Source organism: Lampetra fluviatilis, chromosome 34, assembly GCF_964198595.1.
Source record: "Lampetra fluviatilis chromosome 34, kcLamFluv1.1, whole genome shotgun sequence".
NCBI lineage: Eukaryota > Metazoa > Chordata > Hyperoartia > Petromyzontiformes > Petromyzontidae > Lampetra > Lampetra fluviatilis.
The window spans coordinates 8,923,339-8,951,034 of NC_136308.1; the positions used below are offsets into that span (position 1 = coordinate 8,923,339).

At 51.5% G+C, this 27,696-nt stretch overlaps 1 protein-coding gene across 1 annotated transcript in view; it reads right to left on the reverse strand.

The window, feature by feature from the left end:
- Positions 1-2,068: 2,068 nt before the first annotated feature.
- LOC144944354 (fibulin-2-like) overlaps positions 2,069-27,696 on the reverse strand; it is a 35,422-nt gene continuing 9,794 nt past the window's right edge. Inside the window, exons 3-16 of the mRNA XM_078872457.1 lie at positions 26,766-26,895; positions 24,659-24,857; positions 23,277-23,456; positions 22,660-22,725; positions 21,708-21,809; positions 20,289-20,426; positions 19,279-19,416; positions 18,745-18,888; positions 18,380-18,508; positions 17,802-17,927; positions 12,394-12,513; positions 10,380-10,511; positions 5,053-5,176; positions 2,069-3,642 (exon numbers count right to left, since the gene is read on the reverse strand). Of these exons, the coding sequence (XP_078728583.1) occupies positions 3,252-3,642; positions 5,053-5,176; positions 10,380-10,511; positions 12,394-12,513; positions 17,802-17,927; positions 18,380-18,508; positions 18,745-18,888; positions 19,279-19,416; positions 20,289-20,426; positions 21,708-21,809; positions 22,660-22,725; positions 23,277-23,456; positions 24,659-24,857; positions 26,766-26,895 (2,119 nt within the window). The 3' untranslated portion in view covers positions 2,069-3,251. The remainder of the gene's footprint in view (positions 3,643-5,052; positions 5,177-10,379; positions 10,512-12,393; positions 12,514-17,801; positions 17,928-18,379; positions 18,509-18,744; positions 18,889-19,278; positions 19,417-20,288; positions 20,427-21,707; positions 21,810-22,659; positions 22,726-23,276; positions 23,457-24,658; positions 24,858-26,765; positions 26,896-27,696) is intronic.

Sequence of the window (27,696 nt, forward strand, 5' to 3'; positions counted from 1 at the left end):
TGTATCATTCGCCAAAAATCACGAGGACTCGAAGCATGCCCCGCAGGGGTTGCGAGTCGAGCTCCAGACGAACTCTTCTCAAGTCGTCCTTTGTGTTCCCCAAAACCACCACGTACTTCTGGAGCACAGGTGAACGTTAGCGGGGTGTTGGGGCGGGGGGGGGAGGTAGTGTCTGTTAATATTTTTTATTTTTTCGTTCAACAATCCGCGGTGTAATTTAATGAGATGAAGGATCTCCGGCTCCGGGTCCTTGAGTCTCAGGGCACGCTGCCTCGAACAGCTCCCATCAATCATCGGCCTTAATTATTGCAGCCCCAGCCACACCGCGTACCCAAGCGCCACCACCGCCGCCACCACCACCGCCACCACCTCCCGCCTCCACCACTCTGCCCTCCTCCACAGCTCCTTCCCCAACCAACCCCCCCGACTCACCCAACCTGGCCGCTCCTTTTCCTCTCCCCCCACCTCGTGTTTTATATAAACATGCCAGCGAGCGTTGTTGGCTTCACGTGTGATGGATGTATGGCCGTGCTCAATGTGACGTCTCCTGCCGTGTGATGGCGATGGTGATGATAGGCATGATTTGTACGTCAAGGTTAGATGACACAACAGGTGTTATAGGCGTTGTGCAGATGTAACCTGACCACGTTGTGGGCAGCAAAAGGGCAGCGCTGCAAAATCGGTTGCTGTGCTGCCGGGTCTGTGCCCGAACATCTTCTGCTCCCACGCCTTCACCAACCTGCGCTCCCACTGACCCAGTGTGGTGAAGTATGGTCAAACAACTCCCACAACCCGATCGGTGCGATGAAGCCCTCGATCTAGCAGTGGATTGACCAGACACAACTAATGGCTGCACACGTACTTTATAAACACTTGGCTTAAACGTCTTCACAGGACAGGGGCTCGCTTAACATACGCCACGCGGAGTGACATCGGAGTCCAACAACCTCAGCTGTGCCAACGGACGCGTTATCAATATCATCGCCCCAGTGCATTCTCGCACTCTGCATGAGCTTCGCTTATTGCTTGCAAGTTGCCAGCGTGGATCCTGTTGCTGCCGTGAACTCAGAGTCACCTTCCTCCCCAGCGACCAGGTGACCCCCCCCCCCCAGAAAATCAACGATACGGAGCAGCAGCTGCGACAGATAGGGCTCCAGTTGACGCCTGTTCTCAGCTCAACGGCCGTTGGGGACGTATGCGGCTGGTGTGCTCGCAATCGGGCTCGCGAATCGGGCTTATCGCACACTTACCTGCACCGGACACACCACACGGGAACACGGGTAGCCTGATCCCCTGATCGCTATCAACTCCCACCGACAATTCGGTAAGCGAAATGCTGGGAGGCGCTGTGTTAGAATAATAATAAAAAATAAATATTAGAAGGCACCCCACCGCAAAGACCCAGCGATGATGGCGCGTGTAAGCTTACAACGGGCGGATGAGCTTGCACCGCCGAGAGCCTGGGTTCGATCCCATGTTTGGGTTCGATCCCATGTTTGATCAAACAGGGGCTGTCGAGCGTAGAGAGCCGATGGTCTCAGCCCGGTCACCAATCCACTGCACAAATAAAAACCATCACATCACATTTTGGTTCTGCAGGTAAATTGCCTAAATTTCAGCTCTGATAATTAAATCAATTTGTCGTTTTTACTGTCACGAGACAAACTTTTTTCTGGGTGGCAGAGCGGGCGTGGAAGCGCTGCCCCCTTGCTGAGTTAGGATCAGAGGTCAATCACTTGAAGAGATCTCAGAAGCAGTTCTGTGACTTCCACTTCCACGGGCCTGTTATGCAACATGAATGGCCGCGCTGCTCTGTGAGAGATCCTAGTGGACTCTTCGTCTCCCGAGGCGACGTCGGTAACAGTGGGGATGAAACTGGGGCGGACATAGTCAAGGAGAAACAAGCAGCTGTCATCTTGAGCTTTCCAGATGGAGATCGGCGATGGGACGCCAGGCTCGTGAAGCTCGTGCATCCGACTTGGGGATCACGAGCACAGAGCTACGGCGAGACCGTGTGATTGATGTGGACGTTTGCACAAACAGGAGCGTACGATGAACCAGCGCGGGTTACACAATTAGTCAACGTTTTTATTGCTTTGGTCCAAATATTTTTGCTCATTTCGTTACATTTGAGTTTCCCCTACGACACGAAGCCAGCTTCCCTTATCCTACTTATCCGACAATCGCCCCCCCCCTTCCCAGACCCGGAAAACCTGGATCCACATTCACAATCCCCACACCCCTCCCCAGAAAACGCCACCATTCAAACTCGATCGTGTTGTCCACGTTATTATTTTTCACGATGCGCTACGGTAATACATCCAACGATGTAAGATTACTTATAACGACGACATCATATAACAACCGTACCGTCAATTTATTAATGGATAATTCCGAATTGCTACCACGAACGTCAGTTATTGTTATTCCAGACGTATTTTGTCAAGAAATAAAATACACATATATAAAAAGTAAAATGGACAAAAAATAAATCACCATGTGACGATCATTTTAAAAAGCGGACAATTCGACTATCGTTGATCTTGTACCGTACGATGTATCACAGTATCGCCATACCGCGGCGACCACAGTATAAACACAACTTCCCTCCTCAGGCTCCACAACAAATACAGTCCTAGGTTCATGCCTGTTTTTTTTCACATTTTAAATGTAAAAAAAAGTTGTGTTAATTTTAGTAAAAAAATGTAAGATACAGATAAAGTTTTTTTTCTAAAGTGAGTATAGACGAAGGGCATTTATTTTCTCTCTTGCATCGGAGGGGTCGACGTAATCTCCCCCACTATCGTTGCACGTCGCTCACTCGCCCACATTGCTCACTCGTGTCACGGTCAAGGGCCGAAGGGACAGAGGGCAAGAGGACGGAGCGGATCAGCTGGTGGCACAGCGTGAGCAGTCGGACTCTCGACGAGAGACGCCGACGATCGTCGTAGATGGTTATTCGTCTGTCATGCACATCGACCCTCGGTCATGAGGATGACGCTAGATGGATGGATAAAACTCACCCCCCGCACCCACCCCCCCCCCCCCCAGCGGTGATCGCGAGCACCAATTAGAACTTTTCATCCCTCTCCGGGTGGACAACTGTTGCTCTCCGTACACCCGAGCTCATCCCCGCGGCCTCATCCTCCCACATCCGACAGCTGCCGCCCCCCCCCCCCCCACCTCATCCCCCAACCACCGCCGGGCACAGTGGACGGCTCATCAGAGAGCGACCGAGGGTGACCGGCCGGCTACTCCAGAAAGTACGTGGTGGTGTGCGTCGGGAAGGGGCTGGTGGTGATGAAGACGAAGATCTTGGCCACGAAGCTCGTGACCGTGCCCTGGCGGAAGAGCTTCATCTCCGCCTCGAGCAGGAAGTCGTGCGCTCCGCCTACGACGGGCCGTCGGAGCATCACGACGCCCGTGTGCGAGTTGAGCTTGCGCGTCGCGAAGTAGCCCAGCTCGTTGCCGGACGGGATGGACAACAGGATGCTGTCGCCCGCGAAGGCCGGCGAGGGCCCGATGCGGAAGATGTTGGCGGGCGTGCGCACGCTGTCGGGGAACGTGAGCGCGTAGTGGGTGATGCGCGCCGGAGCGTCGGCGCAGCCCAGGTAGTCGTGGCACGAGATCCGCTCGCAGCGCCTTTCGGGGTCAAGCATGGGAGGGTGGTGAGAGAACCGGTGAGCAGGAACGGCTACGTACGGTGCAAAAGAAGTTCAACGAGCATACATTCAAAATGTGCACCTCCGATTAGCACAGTTGGCTAGGTATGGTGCGAAAGAACTTCAACATACATATATACCTCGGAATAGTGCTTGGATGAAAAACTAGCACCGTGTGCACTTTTCTTAATGACCAAATGTCCTAACCTTTTTCCAAGCCTGTATCTGAACTTTAGGTTGCTCAGGGGGCTAAGGTGGCAGCAGAGGGCATTGCAGGAAAATACATCCATTGTTGCACTGTACAGCGACACCTTGACTTTCGTCCACTTGACTTTCGTCGCTTCGCTCTTTCGGCCGTTTTCAACTATCACCACATTTCACATTTCGTCCACGCGGCTTTCCTCTTTCGTACGATTTCATCCCCAAACATTCCGCGACTTTCACGCCACGCGCCATCTCTTTTGTTTTTTAATAGAAGTCATTCAGTGAGCATCTCATATATTTGTGTTTATTCATATATTATTAATAATTTACTTATTTCTGTGATTATACTGGAAACAATGCATAGTTACTACAGTGATTACTTACGCAGGAATAAAAACATTTTAAGGTATAATTTTGTTTATATATTTAGTTTGGTTTATTTTTTTATTTTTGTTTATTTATTGTTAATTTTTATTTAATTTCTATTTATTTAGGTTTCGCGCGCATGTGTTATATACCTACTGTAGCTATTTGCATGTACGTTTCTATATTTACTGTAGTTATTTGCATGTACGTTTTTCGCCGGCCAAAATAAATTTGCAAGCTGAATAACGGCTCTGCTTGGATATTCGTCCATGCTCTGGTCCCTAACCAGACGAAAGTGCAAAGTATTGCTGTACTCTGTTCATCGCATACTGCTCCCTACATTTAATAACCCACAACGCCCAGCACTGTAAAGTGATGTGACCCCATGCGGTAGCGCGTTCGCCGCTTGTTCTAGAGGCTCGCGGTTCGAATGCAGCAGCCGCCCTCATGAACACAGCGGGGTGTACTATTCGCCGTAATACTACGCGCCGTCTGCTTCGCAGCAGGACATTCGCCAAAGTGGGCCATCGTCTGCTGGCGTCGCGGTCCGACGTTTTGCCAAGTAGAAGAAAAATTGACCCACGATGTACTCGATTGGAATATATACACGTAGCGATAATTATCATCAACCTGGACTGAAAACTTGGCAGCACCCTCCTGAGGACTTCCCCAGGTAAACACGCGTCAATAAACAGCCCCCAACGACCCGTAAGGCGCGGGGAGGCCCGCATGCCCCATCAGACTGACAAAAGGAGCCACAGATCACACAGGTGCACACGCACGTGCGCACGTACAATCTCGGGTTAGCTCGCACACTCACGTGTCCGACGCCCTGCGGTAGTTCGGCGGGCAGTCGTAGGAAAGGCACCGGAAGCTGCCCTGGATGTTGTAGCAGGTCTGGTCGGAGGAGCAGTTGTGGCTGCCCAGCGCGCACTCGTCCACGTCTGCAGAGCGGGAAGAGTGGCAGTGAGTCCAACGTTTTTTTTTAAAAACAACGGCGCTACGCCTCTCTAAATAAAATGTACGCTGAGCCGCTATCGCCCTCAAAGATTGATAGGTGAACGGGACACCCGCCCTGCAACCCGCAGACGTCTGGGAACGGGAAAGGGTTCAATGGGCCCCCCTCTCTCTGTCCAATTTCTATCTTTGTAGCCCTGCACCGGAGCCCTTCCGGATCTCAGTGCAACCGGTTGCACTGAGATCACTCGGGAGGGACGTGCCGGCTGTGCCACCGGCCGACAGCAGGGCCTGTGCCACGCGCAGCCGAATTTTATCTCGGCCGATCGTTATCGTCTGCGATGTCATTCGTTCAGACTCGAGGCATTCGCCTACGTGTTAGGAGCGTGACGAGGCATCGATTCGTCGGTTGAAATTGAATCTCGCGCTCGCGGTGCGCTGGTCGAATCGCAAGCGTGCCAGCCAGATACTTTATAATGAATTCGTGGACTCTTCATGCAAACGTTTCGTTCAGAGCAAATTGCGCGAGCAAAATGTGCAAGCGAGACAGGGCAATAAAAACGCAATACAAATGAGAGGGTGCAAATGACACGAGAGAAAATGGAAGTCGCGAAAACGTGAATCGTGACCATTCCTCAACATTGCTGAAGACGCGTGGCAGATTGGAAGCTGCCTACTGGGAGCGTGGGAGCACGGACCATTCTACCATTGCACGAGGCAGACCTGGGAATAATCAAGGCTATCATCGCAGCTTTTCGGCACTGCAGCTAAATCGCTGGTGCTTGTCCACTTGCTCTCCATTGCTCGGCGCCTGAAAGCGTTTGTCTCAGTTGTCCAGGTGTGCTGCTGCAGCTGCTGCAGCTGCTGCTGCTGCTGTGCCACCTGCCGAAGGCGAAGAAGTCGCCCGATTATGAAATCCACCGTCCCCCCCCCGCCCTTCTGAGTAGTTGTCGTACCTCACGCGGTTTGCTTTATTACGTTTCTTTGAAGTTTCCTGCCCAAGGGCAGGTCCCTCCATCCTCCCCTCGCCAGCATTTATTGGACAACGCTGTCACTGAACGCAGTTTGACGTCATAGCCTCCATACCCTCAAGCATCCAGCTTGCTCTGGCTGAGAGCTAGAGATCATCATCATCATCGTCAGCCGTGTTGAATCCATTGCTAGATGGCGGCCGCGCCATTCCGTGTTGGTCACGTGCGCTCATTCGACCATACTTCCCCACTTTTGGGGAATGCACGTTTGTGAAGGAGGAGAATGGGGCAGCACAGGACCGGCGATGCAGAGAGCACCCGCCACTGACGTGATAGCCGTGGCTGGGATTCAACTCGGGTCACAACAGAGCGTTTCGTGAATCACGGGTGGTGACGTGGTCCCTGCTTGTTGCAGAGGTTCGCGGTTCGAATCCCAGCGGCCGCCCTGGCTATCACTGTGCTGTGTAATGACCGTAACAATACGACGACACGCCGTCTGCATCGCAGTGCCCGTTCAAGATTTCCCTGATTTCATTAGCCAAAGATTGTAACCATCGTGGACCATCGTGTGCCAGCGTCGGCGGTCAAATTTTTTGCCAAATTTGAAAATTATCCACAAATTACTATACTGGGATTATACACAGCAGCAATAATTGCCTCCCTTATGAGTAGACTAATACCCCAGGTCACTGTTGCAAATTAGACTATCAGACATTCCTGCCCTCTGGAATTCTCACCTGGCTAATTAGCATAAACTTGGGAACTCAACTTTAACCATTGAACCACCGCTCCACCCATGTTCACATGTTCATATTAACCTTTATGAACAGCGCTTAACTCAATCAGGACTCCGATGCGCATTTGCCAGTGCGCGCCTGAACTAGAGCTAGCAAAGGTGCGTCGCACACAAACAGCTCGAAGGCAAGACCCTCACAGTGGGGCACCACGGTGGTGAGATGTTAAATACTTCACTTGGTATACAGGAGGTCGTGGGTTCCATCCCGACCCTGACGTCTGTATATTTCGAGTGGATATTCTCCCCCTTGATCGCATGGATTTTTCTCCGGGTTCTCCGGATTATCCCTCCACATTTAGAAACATGCGTTAAGAGTATTTGGTTGCTGTACTGTTCCACATGATAAGCCACTTCGTTGAGCTGTCATTTGTGGCCAGGCCATTTCTTTAAAAGAGAAAGATGACTCAGTGAAGCTTACCTAGTAAAATAAAAAAAACAGTTTAGTTTAGTAAATAGTCATAGTTATTCGTTTTAGGACTCCCATCATGCTTTGCACGCGTGTGATCTGACCACCACATTGCGTGCACAATGCTTCCAGTCTTGTCTAGACCACCGACTCAAAAGAGTTTGTTTCCACAACCTGCACGTATTTTCCCAACCTCGCTGAGCTTTCTCATCATTAAACAGAGAGAGTGCCCGATTTGCATTTTGCACGCAAACTATCTAGCTACGGCCACATTCCCGCGGCTGTAATATTTTTTTTCGTTTAACCGCGGACGTGCAATACTTTCCATCGCTGCGCGTCGTACGCGACAGCCACACCGGCACATACATCATCGCCCGTCTCGCGGCCAGGGGGGTGGGGGGGGAAGGCCAAGGACGGCGCGGGCAACGGGTGGCAACGACTTCGTGGTGTTGTGTCTGCCCACGACAGGTTTATTACGCCCTTCGCAGGGGCGCGCTGCGTCAATGGCCTTTCCAGTTCGCGGGGAATCTGGAATGCCGTGCAGATGTTGTGCCTGTTTTATCTCTCCGCTATCACAAGCCAACACTTCCTCTGATACCATCACAATGACAGGCTCTTTGGTTTCAGGTTATAATCTCAGATTTCGCACAATGCGTTTTTTTTTTACATTTTTTTTTTTGGACATGCTCAAGACGATGGCATTTTAAATAAAACAATGCCGTTAAGCGTGCGTTTTCAGTTTTCATTTAAACGTAAGGCAAATCAGCTCGATGTGTTGCGGATAAACTAACAGCATGGGTGTTACCGTTGTGTAATGGTTGGCGCACCAGACTTGCAATTCGGTGGTCGCCGGTTCGATTCCGTGGCGCAGTAATTGAAAGAACTTGCCGCAAGTTTCTTAAAAAGCCCCCCCCCTCTCCTCTGTCCACCCAGCAATGTTAATGAGTGTTAGGCAATCGGCAGATCGTATGTGGTGGGGTAAATCGTGGGTAATGTAACCGCTTCTATGATATCTGACAAGCGTGGAAGAGTAGGCCAAATACACACTAGAGGCCATACAACCATCAGAGGCATGGCCACGTAATTGCAGGGCTGCACCTTGACAATTTTTTTAAAAGCTAATCGTAAGTGTCGTTTTTTTCCAGCTTTTTAACGTATTATAATAATAACATTACTTTTTTATGAAGCTTGGCACACACACGTAACTTTCTTTGTATTCGCTGCGCGGGGGTATCATTACACTGCCAGTTACAGTCAGGGCAGTAAGTGACTCGGGCTATTGACACACGAGGAGGGCTTAATAGGGCGCTTAGGCAATTTACAGCACGATGAACAGGGGGGGGGGGGGGGGGCAGGGGGTGAGCTGAAGCGGGAGCCACACACGGCGCGGTGTATCATGTGGCAGGATCGCACCACGCGACGACGCTCACCTAGTCCATCACCTGCCACAACATCCTCCCTTTACCCCCCCCCCCTCCTCCCCGCCGCCGCCGTGCCTCCACAGCCAATCTCTCAACTGGCCCTCCCCACACGCACACAACTCCCGTACAGGCACCATTATTACCACTCCTGCATCTAGCCAACCCCCCCCCCATCTCCTCCTCATCCCCACCGCCGTTCCAGCCACTTCACCCCAACACTAATCTACCCAAGCGAGCAACCCTCATGCCCCCACGCCACTCACCCGGCTCATTCCCCCTCAACCTCCTCCCACCCCCCTGCCTCTCCAGCTCCTCTCTGATGTTCACCTGTACTGTAGCTACCGGGGGTGGAAGGCAAATTACTCATTTGGGATTACAAGGGCAGCACCTCCGATTAGCACGGTTGGCTAACTCTACGGTGCGACAGAAGTTCAACATACATACATACTTATAGCAATCACCGCCGCCACCCCCCGTTACTGCTGGACTAGTGTCCACTTGCGGGCCAAGTCCCTAGTCACCGTGTGCCGCGCAGGGACAGCTGCCACCGGGGGAGCCCTTTCGAATGCGATGTGAAGTCGCTTGTCGCGTGTGACCCGTTCTGATACGCCCCGGTGTGAAAGGGCATTTGATGAACCATCACGCAAAGCACAAACCACCACGAGAACTACCTGCATTCCCACAGCATCTTCTCGAACAAAGACGGTCACAGCATCACGCGCTTTCAGGCGTATTTCTGCGGCCGTCTGGAACGCTCTTCCTTCCGACTTTAGGAAGCAACCGAACTATGCACTTGTAAATCATCTCAATTGAAAACTCATTTGTTTAGAACTGCTTTTGTATTTAGTCTGTCCTTCCTCCAACACCTACGATTAGCACGGTTGGCTATGTATGGTACGAAAGGCGTTCAACATACATACATTGATAAAAAAAACAATCATCTTAATTTTCATGAATGATCCACTGACTTCCAGCGATTCAATTGATTCGCCCCGATTCAGGGTCAAGATTCGATTCAAGGAAAACTATTATTTTACATTGTCGTGAATGTAGCAGCCACCAGTAGCTGCAGGGGTCAAGTAAACCTGTTGCTGGAGTGGAGAGTGTGTGGTTGAGAGGTAGAGTGAGATGAAAGGGGAGAGATAGGAAAGTGTGTGGTTGAGGGGTAGAGTGAGATGAGAGGGGAGAGGTAGGAGAGTGCGTGGAGGGGGGTAGAGTGAGATGAGAGGGGAGAGGTAGGAGAGTGTGTGGTTGAGGGGTAGAGTGAGATGAGAGGGGAGAGATAGGAGAGTGTGGTGGGGGATAGAATGAGATGAGAGGGGAGAGATTTGAGAGAGTGGCGGGGGATAGAATGAGATGAGAGGGGAGAGGTAGGAGAGTGCGTGGAGGGGTGTAGAGTGAGATGACAATGGAGAGGTAGGCACGTCCGAGTTAATGTAGGTGGTGGCACACTGTGAGTGTGATGTAAGTTGATTTGATTGCTTTAGGAGCCAGTGGAGGGATCGGGTTATTGGGGCGACGTGGCCTCATTTCGAGGCATGTTGGGTCACACTCCATGGGCCCCCGCGTGGCAAGGCAGAGTGGCAGCGACCTCACCTCGGCAGCCTCGTCCGTTGGGAGAGTGGGTGTAGCCAGTGTCGGGGCACTCGCACTGGAAGCTGCCCTCGGTGTTCACGCAGCGGAACGCGCACAGCCCCTCCGCCTCGGGCAGCGAGCACTCGTCCACGTCTACATGGAGAGACGCCGTGCATGTTGACGTCGTCATCGTCGTCGTCGCCATCACCAACAGCAATAAAATCGCCTTCGTCGTAATCATTATCCTCTTAGTTTATACATGTAAATCTCAATCGTCAACACAATCGTATTGATCGTCATCACCACCACCACCACCACCCCCACCGACGTTAACATTTATCAACGTCATCATCTATCAATGTCATGATCATCAACACAATGATCACAATCATCATCAGTCTAATTATCCAACATCGTAATTGATCAAGATCATTTAGTATCGTCGTCATCGTCGTCATCAATCAACACCATCATGAATCTACATTATCATAGCTATCGCCCACATGACATGCCGGTTTGGAGCCACAGGGATCTCTGCTAGCTCAGCACGGAGGCGTCTCCCACCTGCCTGCAGGTATTCTGGGAAACCACGATCTGATAAGTGAATAATTTACAAACCCAGAGATCATCACAATACCTCCCTGATCTCATAAACCATCACGCGAACTCCGGTCATCCTCGCAGCGAATTTTGGCGAGCCATTGAATCAGGACGGTTACCGCATCGCGCGCTTTCAGATGGCCATCTGGAACGCTCTTCCTTCCGATATTAGGAAGCCACTGGAGCTATGCACTTATAAATCTACATTTAACATTTTTTTCCTTAGAACTGCTTTTTGTGTTTAGTTTGTTGTCCTTCCCCTGCCCGTCCGAGTAGCACGGCTGTCTAGGTGCGGTGCGAAAGAAGTTCAACGTACAGTACATCTCTCGTGGCCCCAGCCTATCCCGTTCACGGGCCCTGACCAGACGCTGACGTTGTCGCTGCCACTGGATTGTGACACAACGTTCGTGGTAGCAGCAGATGATTCGGCAGCATTTTATCATCAAAGTTGGCCAAACATTCCAATGTGGCAGGACCCTCCTGAAAGAAGAGTCTCAAGACTCGGCGAGCCTTTTCCTGGGTACAGGAATGGCAACACCATTGCTTCATCGGTGGGAGTGAATATAAATATTCCTGGAGGAACACATATTCTGGGTGGACAAACAGTACATACAGAGTGGTCCAAAAGTCAAGATGCATAGGGTTATTATAATAAAAAAAAGACAAGCTTAATTCCCTTAGTGTTTATGCATGCACGAATCCTATATTGAAATTAATTTAGGACTTTTTTTTCGTACTTGAGTGCACATGAGAACAAAGTGAATTTATTCCGTTCGTCTTTAGTCAATTCAGTTTAAAATTGTATATGTCATCTGAAAAGGAAGAAGAATATATATATACATCGAATAATGAGAAAGTATTAACTTAAGGAACAAACAATTAAATGTGCTAATACCAGTGTTAAAATAATTAAAGCAACCCTACTTGTGCTGACTTTTGGGCCACCCGGTACATTTCTCTTGAGGCTTGGGGCACAGAAACGTGCTCGGTGAGGAGTGCAGTGAGGGAGGCTGCGGTGAAGGAGGGCGCGGTGAGTGGGGGTGAGGTGAGTGGGGGTGAGGTGGGTGGGGGTTAGGTGAGGAGTGTGCGGTGAGGGGGGTGAGGTGAGGGGGGTGAGGTGAGGGGGGTGAGGTGAAGTGAGGAGGGTGAGGTGAGGGGGGTGAGATGAGGAGGGTGAGGTGAGAGGGGTGAGGTGAGGGGGGTGAGGTGAGAGGGGTGAGGTGAAGGGGAACACGGTGAGGAGGGTGAGGTGAGGAGGGTGAGGTGAGGGGTGGAGGGGAAGGGGACGCCACGAGGAGGGTGCGGTGAGGAACACGCGTAGAGGACCACGCGGTGAGGAGCGTGTGGTGAGGCGGAGGGGGGGGCGGCGAGGTGAGCAGTGGTGAGGCGGGGATGGGGGCGCGGTGAGGAGAGGGCACGGCTCGCGCGCCGGCACCTTGGCACGTGGTGTGGTCGGCGGCGCTGAGCTCGTAGCCCGGCAGGCAGTAGCACTGGAAGGAGCCGTACGTGTTGCTGCACTCCTGGCCGCACAGGCCGCTGGAGCACTCGTCAATGTCTGTGACACAGCGGTGGGGGGGGAGGCAGGAGGAGGAGGACGACGTTCAACGGCGGTAAGGTCGTGGGAGTGGAACAAGAGGGCCACCTTGTGGCAAGGGAGGGAAAGAAGCGCCTGGACCCGAGATGGAAACGCGAAGGAAAACCGAACGTCCGCGGCATCTCAGTGGATGTATGTGCATGTTCGACGAACAAAAAGCTCTGCTCGTTTCCATGAAGAGCCACGCAAAGACAGGCGTTAGCAGGCATTGCCCAGTGAACAGGCAATGTCGAGCCAGCATCGGGTGACATTAAAGCAACGTTGAAATTTCGTACAGCTAACCCTCTACTCACTCAGCTAACCCTCTACACACTCAGCTATCCCTCTACTCACTCAGCTAACCCTCTACACACTCAGCTAACCCTCTACTCACTCAGCTAACCCTCTACACACTCAGCTAACCCTCTACTCACTCAGCTAACCCTCTACACACTCAGCTAACCCTCTACTCACTCAGCTAACCCTCTACACACTCAGCTAACTTTCTACTCACTCAGCTAACCCTCTACACACTCAGCTAACCCTCTACTCACTCAGCTAACCCTCTACACACTCAGCTAACCCTCTACTCACTCAGCTAACCCTCTACTCACTCAGCTAACCCTCTACTCACTCAGCTAACCCTCTGCTCACTCAGCAAACCCTCTACTCACTCAGCTAACCCTCTACTCACTCAGCTAACCCTCTACTCACTCAGCTAACCCTCTACTCACTCAGCTAACCCTCTACACACTCAGCTAACCCTCTACTCACTCAGCTAACCCTCTACTCACTCAGCTAAACCTCTACACACTCAGCTAACCCTCTACTCACTCAGCTAACCCTCTACACACTCAGCTAACCCTCTACACACTCAGCTAACCCTCTACTCACTCAGCTAACCCTCTACACACTCAGCTAACCCTCTACTCACTCAGCTAACCCTCTACTCACTTAGCTAACCCTCTGCTCACTCAGCTAACCCTCTACTCACTCAGCTAACCCTCTACTCACTCAGCTAACCCTCTACTCACTCAGCTAACCCTCTACACACTCAGCTAACCCTCTACACACTCAGCTAACCCTCTACTCACTCAGCTAACCCTCTACTCACTCAGCTAACCCTGCACACACTCAGCTAACCCTCTACTCACTCAGCTAACCCTCCACACACTCAGCTAACCCTCTACACACTCAGCTAACCCTCTACTCACTCAGCTAACCCTCTACTCACTCAGCTAACCCTGCACACACTCAGCTAACCCTCTACTCACTCAGCTAACCCTCCACACACTCAGCTAACCCTCTACTCACTCAGCTAACCCTCCACACACTCAGCTAACCCTCTACTCACTCAGCTAACCCTCCACACACTCAGCTAACCCTCTACTCACTCAGCTAACCCTCTACTCACTCAGCTAACCCTCCACACACTCAGCTAACCCTCTACTCACTCAGCTAACCCTGCACACACTCAGCTAACCCTCTACTCACTCAGCTAACCCTCTACTTACTCAGCTAACCCTCTACTCACTCAGCTAACCATCCACACACTCAGCTAACCCTCTACTCACTCAGCTAACCCTCCACACACTCAGCTAACCCTCTACTCACTCAGCTAACCCTCTACTCACTTAGCTAACCCTCCACACACTCAGCTAACCCTCTACTCACTCAGCTAACCCTGCACACACTCAGCTAACCCTCTACTCACTCAGCTAACCCTCCACACACTCAGCTAACCCTCTACTCACTCAGCTAACCCTCCACACACTCAGCTAACCATCTACTCACTCAGCTAACCATCTACTCACTCAGCTAACCCTCTACTCACTCAGCTAACCCTCTACACACTCAGCTAACCCTCTACACACTCAGCTAACCCTCCACTCACTCAGCTAACCCTCTACTCACTCAGCTAACCCTCTACTCACTCAGCTAACCCTCTACTCACTCAGCTAACCCTCTACACACTCAGCTAACCCTCTACTCACTCAGCTAACCCTCTACTTACTCAGCTAACCCTCTACTCACTCAGCTAACCCTCTACTCACTCAGCTAACCCTCTACTCACTCAGCTAACCCTCTACTCACTCAGCTAATCCTCCACTCACTCAGCTAACCCTCTACTCACTCAGCTAACTCTCTACTTACTCAGCTAACCCTCTACTCACTCAGCTAACCCTCCACACACTCAGCTAACCCTCCACACACTCAGCTAACCCTCTACTCACTCAGCTAACCCTCCACACACTCAGCTAACTCTCTACTCACTCAAGTAACCCTCTACTCACTCAGCTAACCCTCCACACACTCAGCTAACCCTCTACTCACTCAGCTAACCCTCCACTCACTCAGCTAACCCTCTACTCACTCAGCTAACCCTCCACACACTCAGCTAACCCTCTACTCACTCAGCTAACCCTCTACACACTCAGCTAACCCTCTACTCACTCAGCTAACCCTCCACACACTCAGCTAACCCTCCACACACTCAGCTAACCCTCTACTCACTCAGCTAACTCTCTACTCACTCATCTAACCCTCTACTCACTCAGCTAACCCTCTACTCACTCAGCTAACCCTCCACACACTCAGCTAACCCTCCACTCACTCAGCTAACCCTCTACTCACTCAGCTAACCCTCTACTCACTCAGCTAACCCTCCACACACTCAGCTAACCCTCTACTCACTCAGCTAACTCTCTACTCACTCATCTAACCCTCTACTCACTCAGCTAACCCTCTACTCACTCAGCTAACCCTCCACACACTCAGCTAACCCTCCACTCACTCAGCTAACCCTCTACTCACTCAGCTAACCCTCTACTCACTCAGCTAACCCTCCACACACTCAGCTAACCCTCTACTCACTCAGCTAACCCTCCACACACTCAGCTAACCCTCTACTCACTCAGCTAACCCTCTACTCACTCAGCTAACCCTCCACTCACTCAGCTAACCCTCTACTCGCTCAGCTAACCCTCTACTCACTCAGCTAACCCTCCACACACTCAGCTAACCCTCTACTCACTCAGCTAACCCTCCACACACTCAGCTAACCCTCTACTCACTCAGCTAACCCTCTACACACTCAGCTAACCCTCTACTCACTCAGCTATCCCTCTACACAATCACCAACTCCGCGCGTCACCTTTTTGCTCGAGTCCACACATTTATTCTCAAAACACAAGCACCATAACACGAGATCACACACGTCGCCTAGTCCGCGCACGCACGCACGCGCGCGCGCGCGCACGCAACGCCACGAGGCTATCTCGTGTGTTTTCGAGTTGTATTTTTCTCCCCGCATGCTCCTTGAGCGACGCGCGGCAACGTCGGCGCTTGGAGACCACGATGTTTTCCTCAAACAACTCGTGCGGTGGATGGCCATCGCGACGGGCCCCAGCCGCCGGGTCACAACAAGGCGCGCGAGCCCGAGTCACCACGGCGGCGCGGTTTTACTCACAATGAAATGGCGAGGCTTTTAAGAGTTTAAAGACAACCGAGAAGTCGCCCACATTTAGTTTAGATATAAAGCAGCGCCGGGGCGGACTAAAAGGTCACGATGATTTACATCTAAAGGGGATTTTCTTTCACGCAAGTTGTAATGCCGCCTAGAAGCCAGCTGATAATATAATGGTGTCGCTGCGAGGGCACATTGGCCCCGCGTGTGACCTTTACCACGGCGAGAATTTTCTCGCCAAATGAGGGCATTCTTTTTTTCTTCCGACAGGTGCGCACGCGATAATAAAAAACAACGTTTTGCTGATCTGCATTAATGTTAGAGAAAAGAAAAAAAACCTCGCCGCTGATCTTCCATCGTAGAAAAATAATGTATAATGCCTTAAATTCCGTATATGTTTCGCCCTGTCGCTTCGCGGTCACTCAAGGCTCGTTGACCGGGCTAGAAAGTGGAAAGTGGCCTGGGGTCTCAGGGATGACAGGTCAGAAATGCTCAGAAATTGACAGAAAATATCTTGAACTAAAACAAAATGCAATGCAGAATCCTCCTGAAAAAAAGCCCTAGGACTCAGTGTGGCAATCCTGGATAATCAAGTTATTTTAATATTGCTAGGGAGACTGAGTTCGGCTTGTGTGAGGATAAGTAAGTAAGTGATGATGCAGCGATTCATTGATCTAAGTCAATTATTACGCCTACGATGCTCGCGTAAAATTGTGCACGTAGCACGGAACAAATTAAACGATGAGTTACAAACGAGTCTGAACAAAATGAAAAACAATATGAAAGAGAGAGTGAAAATGAGACGCAAAAAGGTATTCTTGGATCATATCGCGGCGCTGAATTGTGTCGATCCATCGAACTTCTGGGGGAGGAGTGGTGAATGGTTACATACGTAGAGGGTGGTGTGGTTCAGGGTTGGGCGGCAAAAACCAGAGTGACCCAGTGATAGCCGAGGAGTGACCAGGATTGCAGAATTGGAGTACCCAGCGTTAGGTGAAAACAGAAAAGAGTACTCTTAGGTTTTTTCGGTAAAGTCACGTAGGTAAAAATTAAAATTAATAAAAGCAAAATAAAAATCACGACGTTTCGGAGGCAACACAAGCTTCCGTCTTCAGGTGGAACCGTCACAGCACGATCACCGTATCTTGATACAGACGGAAGCTTGTGTTGCCTCCGAAACGTCGTCATTTTTATTTTACTTTTATTAATTTTAATTTTTACCTACGTGACTTTACCGAAAAAACCTAAGAGTATGAATCCTTGCAGTCACGAAAGCTTCAAATCTAGAACAGACAAGAGTAGCCCAAGCTGGGCTAGGGGTGGCGAGGGTTTAGTGTCCCAGGGTGAGGTGGCCCAGGCTGAGCTAGGGGTGACTAAGGTTTAGTGTCCCAGGGTGAGGTGGCCCAGGCTGAGCTAGGGGTGACTAAGGTCTAGTGTCCCAGGGTGAGGTGGCCCAGGCTGAGCTAGGGGTGACTAAGGTTTAGTGTCCCAGGGTGAGGTGGCCCAGGCTGAGCTAGGGGTGACGAGGGATTGATGGCCGAGGGTGAGGTGGCCCAGGCTGGGCTAGGGGTGACGAGGGTTTAGTGTCCCAGGGTGAGGTGGCCCAGGCTGGGCTAGGGATGACGATGGTTTAGTGTCCCAGGGTGAGGTGGCCCAGGCTGAGCTAGGGGTGACAAGGGTTTGATGGCCGAGGGTGAGGTGGCCCAGGCTGGGCTCGGGGTGACGAGGGTTTAATGGCCCAGGGTGAGGTGGCCCGGGATCGATCTGGCAGGGGTTCCTGGCCCCTCGTGGAGAGTGTACATACCCTCGCAGTTCTTGCCATCGGCCGCCAGCCTGAATCCCTCGCCGCACGAGCACTGGAAGGAGCCCTCGGTGTTGTCGCACGTCTGTGCGCACAGCCGCCCCGGGTACTTCCAGCACTCGTTAACGTCTGATGGGCAAACAAACACAAAGATAAAAATAACATTTCACAGACTGCTGGGGCCTGGGCTGCTAGCGAGCACGTAGCGAGCACCTATGATGGCCAACATGGCACACAAGGGGGTGGGTGGCCAACACCATGCCCGGCCGCCGTTGTCTCCCCAATGCAAATGTTTACACAGTGCCCCTGGTACTCATTTAAGGCTGAGTTGACCTAGGGGGAGGCCCAGGATCAGTTCAGATATCCATCACCGTTGTTGGCTGTGAGCGGGAACTGAACTCGTGTCGGTGGATACAGGGGCTTGTCGATTATGCTGGCAGGAAGGGTGCCGGTGGTGTGTAGGTGCATATCGGTGGCTTGCCAGGGACACATAGGAGAAATCCTGATGGCTTATGGGTGCATTTGTGAGTCGGGCCGACAATAGCAGCAGTGCCGGTTGGCATCAACGCGGGCGCCCTCACCGACGCAGGCGCGCGTTCGCACGTCGAACTCGTAGCCCGTGCGGCAGTCGCAGCGATAGGTGCCCGGAGCGTTCTGGCAGAACTGGTCTTCACCGCACGTGTGCACGCCCGTCGAGCACTCATCCACATCTCCGGAAAGAAGAAAAAAACAAAGACAAAATAAATGCGCAAATAGAAAAATTTCCGTGGTTGCCGGTTCTGCAACGCGACCCCACGTACGCTTGTGCTCGGAAGTGTGTGTGCGTGACACGTGGTCGCCGTACCCAAACATCTGGCCCAATGTGTGTGGTGTGCGTGACACACGGTCACCGTACCCAAGCATCTGGCCCCATGTGTGTGGTGTGCGTGACACGTGGTCGCCGTACCCACGCATCGGACTCCATCGGGGGAGGCGTGGTATCCGCGCCCACACAGGATGAGCGTCCTCTGGCAGGTGAACGATCCCACCGTGTTGATGCAGTTGAAGCCAGGGCGGCACGGCGCCGAGCCGGATGAGCACTCATCAATGTCTGAAGCGAACGATGGTGACGATGAATAATAATATTAATTATTATGATGATCATTTGCAGCCCATTGTCAATTCACTGCCGGACGAGGGCCTCCTCAATCCTATTTCAGCCGTGGTGGTTCTTTGACAACACTTCACCAATCTGGGTTTGGTGAAACGGGAGGCCCAGGACGGGTTCAGATGTCACTCGCTACTGATTTATCAGTCGAGGCCAGGAATCAAACTCTGGTCACCAGGTTCATAGCGCAGTACGCTAACCACTGTGCCACTGCTCCATGATGCTGCTGCTGCTGCTGATGATGATGACGATTAGAATATCAATGGTGTTAACAGTTTTGCAATGATGGCAATGATGATGGTGACAACGATGGAACACTGGCGCACTGCTCACCGGCACAGTTGCCCACGAGGTCCTTGGTGAAACCTTCTCCGCAGTGATTTCGAGGTCGGCACAGGAAGGAGCCCTGCGTGTTCTGGCACTCGTTGCTGGGGCCGCAGCTGTGGCTGCCTGTCAAGCACTCGTCCACATCTGCGACGAGAGCAGCGGCAGCGGCAATGATCACAATCACTTGCTCAAACTCAATGGCATAGCTATCAAGGAGTGTGTGCAGGCGGTGCAACTGCCCCGGGCCCGCAGACAAGACAGAGGCTCAGGTCTAGGGCTACGAAGAGGAGCACTAGGCAGGGGTGAGTGCGAGCGGTTGGCTGGAGGCACACATTGATGTCGTTAGTGACCAGGCTAAAACCATTAATTCACTAGAGCAGAAAACCCGATTAAATCGCACTTGGTTCTGGATTCGAACCCAGAATCTCAGCAGTGCCAGATCAGCGCTCTGACATCTAAGCCACCTGGCCACCTCCACCAAGCATCATCTTAAAACTTCGGTTAAACATCGGTGGCTGCAACAACATCATATGTCTGGATGCCCCATAATCCAATATATATTTACACATATACACAAAGCGTGGTTCATGCAAACTGCACCTCAACACACCGTATGATACGAGCAGGAAGGCATCAACATTTTTCCAAGCTTTATGGTCCTATATCTATTAATACTACTTAAAAATATTGAATATTTTTTATTTTACCAGGTGAGGCCCACTGAGCTATACACCTCTTTCTTAGAAGTGACCTTGCCACGAAAAAATAGCTCAACCAAGTGGCTTATCATGTGGAGCACGCGGATAAAAATCCATGGGACCACGGGGAGAGAGCAACACGCAAACGCCAAATATACAGGAGTCGTCAGGGTCGGGATTGAACCCACGACCTCCTGTATACCAGGCGAAGGAGTTAAGATCTCACCATTGTGGCACCCATATCGCCATGTTTGGCCAACCGCATTGGGGAGAGAGATAAATATAGGAGGCTGTGGCTCCGGCCTCTGGCTGCCGTACCTGTGCACTGGTTGTCGAAGCCCATCTGGAAACCGGGAATGCAGGGCACGTTGCGCTCGCACAGGAAGGAGCCCACCGTGTTCACACAACGCTGGCCAGGCAGGCACGTGTGTGACTCCACCAGGCACTCGTTCACGTCTGGCGAGACAGAGGAAGGGTGAGTAGGTGGCTGAGTGCAAGCACATCTGTAAAAAACAGCATTATAGCTCATCGGATTTCTCCAGAATAAATAAATATTCTGATTCTGTTGTCACCTGTCCCTGCTTTTCCCCTGCCCTCCTACCTCACCTTTCACTTCTCAACATCGTCTCCGGTTCCGCCTCTTTACAAAGCCCACGGTCAACCTTCGTTCCCTCGGAGGTCGCTCCTTCTCGGCTTCTGCTCCTGAGGGTCTGGAATTTTATTTCCCTAGAACTCCGTGCGGATGAGACTCTGCTGCTGCTGCCCTTGTCCAAGTCACGACTTTAGAGCCCATCTGTATTTTTTTTTCTTCATATGAAGCACCTGCAGATGCGGTTAAATTTAGATGCTGCTATATGAATGTAAAATGTATGGTGTAATTGTCCTGGTTTTCCAAAGTATCGTCATGTGGTTGAGGTATCAGCTGTCCTGGGAAATCTGTATTTCTTCACAGGACCCGGGGAGTTCAGTGCTGGATACAGCAGCCACGATTTCAAATGTGATTTGTAACTTTGATCTTTACCTGTATGTATCGATAGTTCACTGTTAATGTGCCATTCTACCGAGGGACTACTGCTGTGTATAGTCATGTTGTGGTATGGGTCTGTTATTTTGTTGTTTTTGCTGCCTTGCCCAAGATTGATAAAGCGGGGTTATATAATGTATTTATTGTGTATTTTGATTTTAGTGACCCGCTTACCTTTTTCTCTATTTTGCACTCCGATCGTTTTTTTTTTGTATCGTTTGCTGTTATTACCTGCTTGACCTGCCCATACTGGACACGTGTGAAAAAAAAAGCTTCACTGCTCATCGGATTCCTACCCGTGGCCTAAAGATTCCGATTCGAGATTCTCCGTTTTGTTTTGCCGGCCGCGAGGGGCCTGCCGTACCGCTCAGGGTAAGAATTGCACGGGGAATTTAGATTTTTTCACGGCTGAGTGCCGATTGGCCGGATGCCAGTCACCGGGGCAGTGCGGGGTCCAGGTTGGGCCCGCCACACTGATTAACTCATATTTGTTAGCTCCCTTGCTCAATTTGACTCCTTTTGTCAGCGCCTCCACCGGCCGCCTTGGAGAGATAGCATCGCGGGCGCGCTGAATGGCATCCAAATCAGCCTGCAAAATGCGATTTAATGAGTCGTGTGGACAAAAAAAAATGCAATTGTCGTTCCGTGATCAGAGTGAAGGGGTGTGGGGGTGGTCGCCCCTCGGGATCGGTGTTCGTGGCTGGGAAGGTCACCTTGGCAGGTGTGTCCGTCCTCTTTGAGCTCGTGGCCCGCGAAGCACGAGCACACGGCGGCCAAGCCCGTGTCGTGGCACTGCTGCGAGCAGGGGCCCCCGCCTGCACGCGCCGCCCACGCAAGCACGCGGAGTGAATACAAAGACAAAGAAGCTGCCGCGGTGGCGAGATGTTAACAACCCCGCCCGGTATACAGGAGATCGTGGGTTCAATCCCAAAGTTTGCATGTTATCCCTGTGGTCGCGTGAATTTCTCCAGCTCCTCCGGATTTTCTCTCCACATTTAGAATCAACATGCGTTTAGAGTGTTTGGCTGATATCAATGTCCACGTGATAAGCCACTTTGTTGGGCTATCATTTGTGGCCAGGTTGCTTCGGAAAAAGAGCTGTATAGCTCAGTGGGCCTTACCTGGTAGAATACAAATAGTTTAGTTTTAACCCCCGCCCCCCTAAATAACCTAAACAGATTACTGGCATAAGTGCTGTTAGCGAGCACCTATGAAGGCCAGCATGGAAACACGAGAGGGTGGGTGGCCAGCACCACGCCCGGCCGCCTTTGTCTCCCTAACGAGGGTGTTTTCTTTTCTGTACACACCCAATACTCATTTTAAGGTTGAGTTGACCTCGGGGAGGCACAATACCAGTTTCCAATAATCGTCACTGGAGAGAACAAGCCCAAAGGGATGTTCCCTGCGGAGATGGAGTGATGAGATAATTCCCTGGGCAGGAGAGAACGTGGATCGTGGCACTGCAGGGTGCTAAAGGATGCAACTGGTGTGAGGAAACCTTCATCCAGCAGTGGATAAACCCATGGATGATGATGATGATGATGATTATGTGTGTTCTGAACTACCGGACATCTGTGAAAAAGAGCTGTATAGCTCATCAGATTCCTCCAATACAAATAGATATTCTGAATGATCTCCCACTGATTCTGAATGAGATGTGTGCACCTTGGCATCTGTCCACGTGGTTCTGCCCCTGGTGCAGCTCCAGTCGGTCCCCCCGATCCTCATTGTCTGCAAAGAGGGGGTCCTCTCAAACGCGAGCACCGGGTATTCTCTCATCGCACACAACCCACCAAACGCCGATCGTTTGAACGCTCTCCAAATACTCTAACTTCGAAAGCGTTAGTGCACTAGCTCTCCGTCCGTCTCTAACGGTGAGACATTGTGACTGCATGAAACAATGACCCGATATGAACAAAACCTCTCTGTAGAGTGGCTTTGCTATGAAGGACGTACCACATTGATAAAAGGGGGATTGGCCTCATACTTGGAAGACACAAACAACACAGCAAAAATAACTATTTGCAAATATGCGAATGCGTTGTTCCCTGACAGCTGGCCGTCGGCTTGCGTTACTAATTAAATACTTCCGAGGGCAAACACACATTGGATAACATTATGTAACCCATGCTTATCCTTAATTGATTAACAATTATTCATTGTAAGGAGGGTTAGGGGGGAAGCGGTGGAGCGGCGGTTAGCACACTTTCCCGTGTACCCGGCCAACTGAGTTCGAACCGCCCCACCGCCACCACCCCACCATTCACGACGTCGCGGCTCACCGGGCAAGCAGGAGCGTCCGTCGGCCTGCAGCCGGTGACGAGGGAAGCAGGCGCAGCGGAACGATCCGGCGGTGTTGACGCAGAGCTGCTGGCACAGCTGCCCCGGGTAGAGCGTGCACTCGTCCAGGTCATCGGCCGCCCCCGCCTCCGTCTCGCCGAAGCCGGCGCCGCCCGCCAGCGCTGCAACCGCGGAGGGAGAGGAGCACGCCACCACCAGAGGTTCATTGCGAGGAGCACGAAGACCGCGTGAGCCACAACACCGTCGCCTCGCTCCGTCGTCGTTGATGAGAAATGTAATTTGCCGGCCGCTGCCAGGGATCTTAATTCATTCGTTAACGTGAAGTAAATTTAACTCTACTCTTTGGTTCTTTTGGTAAAGTCACGTAGGTAGAAAAATAATAGATCACGACGTTTCGATCGCAACACAAGCAATCGTCATCAGGTGGGACAACCACAGCAAGAAAAAACTGCTGAAGTCAGCAGTTTGTTCTTGCTGCTGGAACTATTTCTGCTGGATAATCGCCTCGAGGTGGACCGCCTCGTTAGCGAGCGTGCCCGGTATGTGGATTGACGACGCATAGCAAACGCAACGGCACGTATGCACACATTTTACAATTCATAACGGATAGAGAATGCATTTATACGTATTTATATTGAACTTCTTTCACCCCGTACATAGCCAACCCTGCTGATCGGAGGTGCGATATACAAAGAAGATCTTAAAATTCCTCCGGTGTGCGACTGTGGTCACCCAGGAGTATGTAATGACTCATTGGACAATTCACAAATACGAAGGAGGCATCACAGCGATACAATCCGATACTCCTGACACACTTATCTGGCCCATAACCGCCTCAATGTAAAATTACAGCTGTTTTTCACTTCATCAGCATCAGCCATATGAAGAAGACTGAAGATCAAATCCAGTCAGATACGTGAATAAAGTAAATAAATACGAATTTAAAGTTTAGAAAAACCACTGCTCTGGTGAATGTAACCCTTTCCCAGTCCGAGAGGTATGCAAGTTGCAGCGTGGGTCCCATTCACCGCTGAATCTCGGAATGTGCAAGATGTTAGCGTAAATTTCATCGAGAGAGGCATAGCTCCACTGTTTTAAAATACATTGTACTCACCACAGCGAACTGTAGCGACACGACCGCACTCTACGCTAGCTGGTGCCAAAACTGTGCCACACGCCCTCCCGCGTGGCCTTTTACGAAAAATTACGACAAATGCGTCCGTCAATCGAAACGGGTAAAAGGGTTAAGTGGTGCCCGCCGGCGTTAACACGCGAAGGCCCCAATAATCGCAGAGGGACGTTGCGCCAACTTCGGGGCCAACGCTGGCGTGTTTCCCGGTGGGGGGCATCCGCCGAACCGCACCTTGCGCGTCCGTGGCGGTCTCGGGCTGGCGCGGTCGGCGTGGCCCGGCGCCCTCCCCCGGCGGGGGGATCAGGTTCTGGGCCTCTTCGCAGCAGCCGCGGAACACGCGGCTGCACGCGTGGCCCAGCGCCAGAACGTCGCCGCAGCCGTGCCCGCGGATGCGCGCGCGCATTCCCAGCGAGCAGCAGTCGCAGCATTGCTGGTGACCGGGGGGACCGGCGTGATGGGGGAAGTGAGGGGCCAGAGAAGGCAGACGAACAACGCGGACGGTCAGCCGCAAGGTGAAAGCGAGCGTCAAAAGGCAGCCATTAGCACAGGTGAATGGCACTGGGCAAGGGCTTGGACGTGTTCGCGTGTCACCCTTTTTAAAAAGGCGGTGGTGGCTGTGGTGGCGGTGGTGGTGGTGAAGGTGAGCATCGTGCTATAGGCGAAAGTGGTGGAGGTGTCGGTGATGAGGTAAAGGTGGTGGCTGAGGTGGCTGTGGTGGTGATGGTTAAGGTGATAGCGGTAGCACACGTGATGGGGTAAAGATAGTGGTCATGGTGATGTAGGCGACAGTGGTGTTGTTGTTGATTAGGTAAAGGTTGCCGTCACGTTGTCGTGTTGTAGGCGATGAGGTAAAGCTGGTTGCTGTGGTGTTGTTGATGAGGTAAAGCTGATTGCTGTGGTATTGTTCATGAGGTAAAGCTGGTTGCTGTGGTGTTGTTGATGAGGTAAAGTTGGTTGCTGTGGTATTGTTGATGAGGTAAAGCTGGTTGCTGTGGTATTGTTCATGAGGTAAAGCTGGTTGCCGTGGTGTTGTTGATGAGGTAAAGTTGGTTGCTGTGGTATTGTTGATGAGGTAAAGTTGGTTGCTGTGGTGTTGTTGATGAGGTAAAGCTGGTTGCCGTGGTGTTGTTGATGAGGTAAAGTTGGTTGCTGTGGTGTTGACGAGGTAAAGTTGGTTGCTGTGGTGGTGATGAGGTAAAGTTGGTTGCTATGGTGTTGACGAGGTAAAGTTGGTTACTGTGGTGTTGATGAGGTAAAGTTGGTTGCTGTGGTGTTGACGAGGTAAAGTTGGTTGCTATGGTGTTGACGAGGTAAAGTTGGTTGCTGTGGTGTTGATGAGGTAAAGCTGGTTGCTGTGCTGTTGATGAGGTAAAGTTGGTTGCTATGGTGTTGACGAGGTAAAGTTGGTTGCTGTGCTGTTGATGAGGTAAAGTTGGTTGCTGTGGTGTTGATGAGGTAAAGTTGGTTGCTGTGCTGTTGATGAGGTAAAGCTGGTTGCTGTGGTGTTGACGAGGTAAAGTTGGTTGCTATGGTGTTGACGAGGTAAAGTTGGTTGCTGTGGTGTTGATGAGGTAAAGCTGGTTGCTGTGGTGTTGACGAGGTAAAGTTGGTTGCTGTGGTGTTGATGAGGTAAAGCTGGTTGCTGTGGTGTTGTTGATGAGGTAAAGTTGGTTGCTGTGGTGTTGATGAGGTAAAGTTGGTTGATGTGGTGTTGATGAGGTAAAGTTGGTTGCTGTGGTGTTGATGAGGTAAAGCTGGTTGCTATGGTGTTGTTGATGAGGTAAAGTTGGTTGCTGTGGTGTTGATGAGGTAAAGCTGATTGCTGTGGTGTTGATGAGGTAAAGTTGGGTGCTGTGGTGTTGATGAGGTAAAGCTGGTTGCTATGGTGTTGTTGATGAGGTTAAGTTGGTTGCTGTGGTATTGTTGATGAGGTAGAGCTGGTTGCTGTGGTGTTGTTGATGAGGTAAAACTGGTTGCTGTGGTGTTGTTGATGAGGTAAAGCTGGTCGCCTTAGATGCATAAAACTGTAGATGATAGTGGTAGCGTCGCTGCTGAGGTAAAGCAAGTTGCCCGTGATGTTGTATACATGTTGAACCTCTTTTTCACCGTACGCAGCCAACCGTGCTAATCGGAGGTGCGGAGGGAAAGGATAACAAACTAAACACAAAACAGCAGTTCTATGTGACTCGGTAAAGTGGCGCTGACCACAGCAGTGGCACAGGCGATGAGGTGAAGACGCTAGTGCAAGTGATAAGGGTGGCTGCCGTTGCGGTGCGGGCGATGGCGGTGGCGTAGGCGACGGGGGAGAAGGACATTAGCGCGGGCGACGGCCGGGCACCTTGTAGAGGTTGGCCTCGCACACGTCGTTGGCGAGCGATGTGCAGGTGCCCCCACTGCGAGCCGCCACCACCCCCGCCTGGCAATTGACGTCGTGCAGGAAGGCCATGCAGCACTGCTCCTGCACCACCCTGCCTCGCAGACCGCACAAAGTTCCCCCGTGAGAGATTTCCAACAGATTGGTGAGGCAAGTGCTGTTAGCTTGGACATATGAAGGCCAGGCAGGCATGGGGATGGGTGGCCAGCACCACGCCTGGCCGTCTTGGTCTCCCGAATGCTGATATTTACGCACCGCAACAGGTACTCGTTAAGGGCTGAGTCAGCCTAGGGGAGGCCCAGGACCGGTTCAGATCTTTTTGTCACTGACGTTGGCCGCGAGCGAGAATAAAACTCGGGTGGCGCAGTGCGCTAACTGCTGTGCTACCTCGCAGGCCACACGTACCATGGCACAGATGCCTCTACGCTCGGCTCAAGTCAAGTTGTATTTGTGTAACCAGGCGAGAACTCAAGATAATGTCTCATTTGCGAGAGACCTGGGCGAGAGGGTTACCTCTGGCTATATCGACACCGCGCGACCTGTGGCCCTCTCTAGAACATTCGAGCACCAATGAAAACAACAAGTGTAATTTAAAGCGAGTAAGTGGACATGTGGTGCAGAGGTCAGAGCACCAGGCTGACACTGGTGAGATCTTGGGTCCAAATCCAGACAGCTGACTGTAATTAAACCGGGTTCTCAGGTCTGGTGGAGTTGATGATCTCCTCCCAGTCGCCAATGACTGCGTAAAATAATATATCACACTAAATTTGGTTCTGCACTTAATTTGACTAACTTTCATCTTTGAAAGAAAAAAAATTCGATCTTGATTTGAAGCTTTCGTGACTGCAGGAATCCATACCCTTTAGTTCTTTCGGTAAAGTAACGTAGGTAGAAA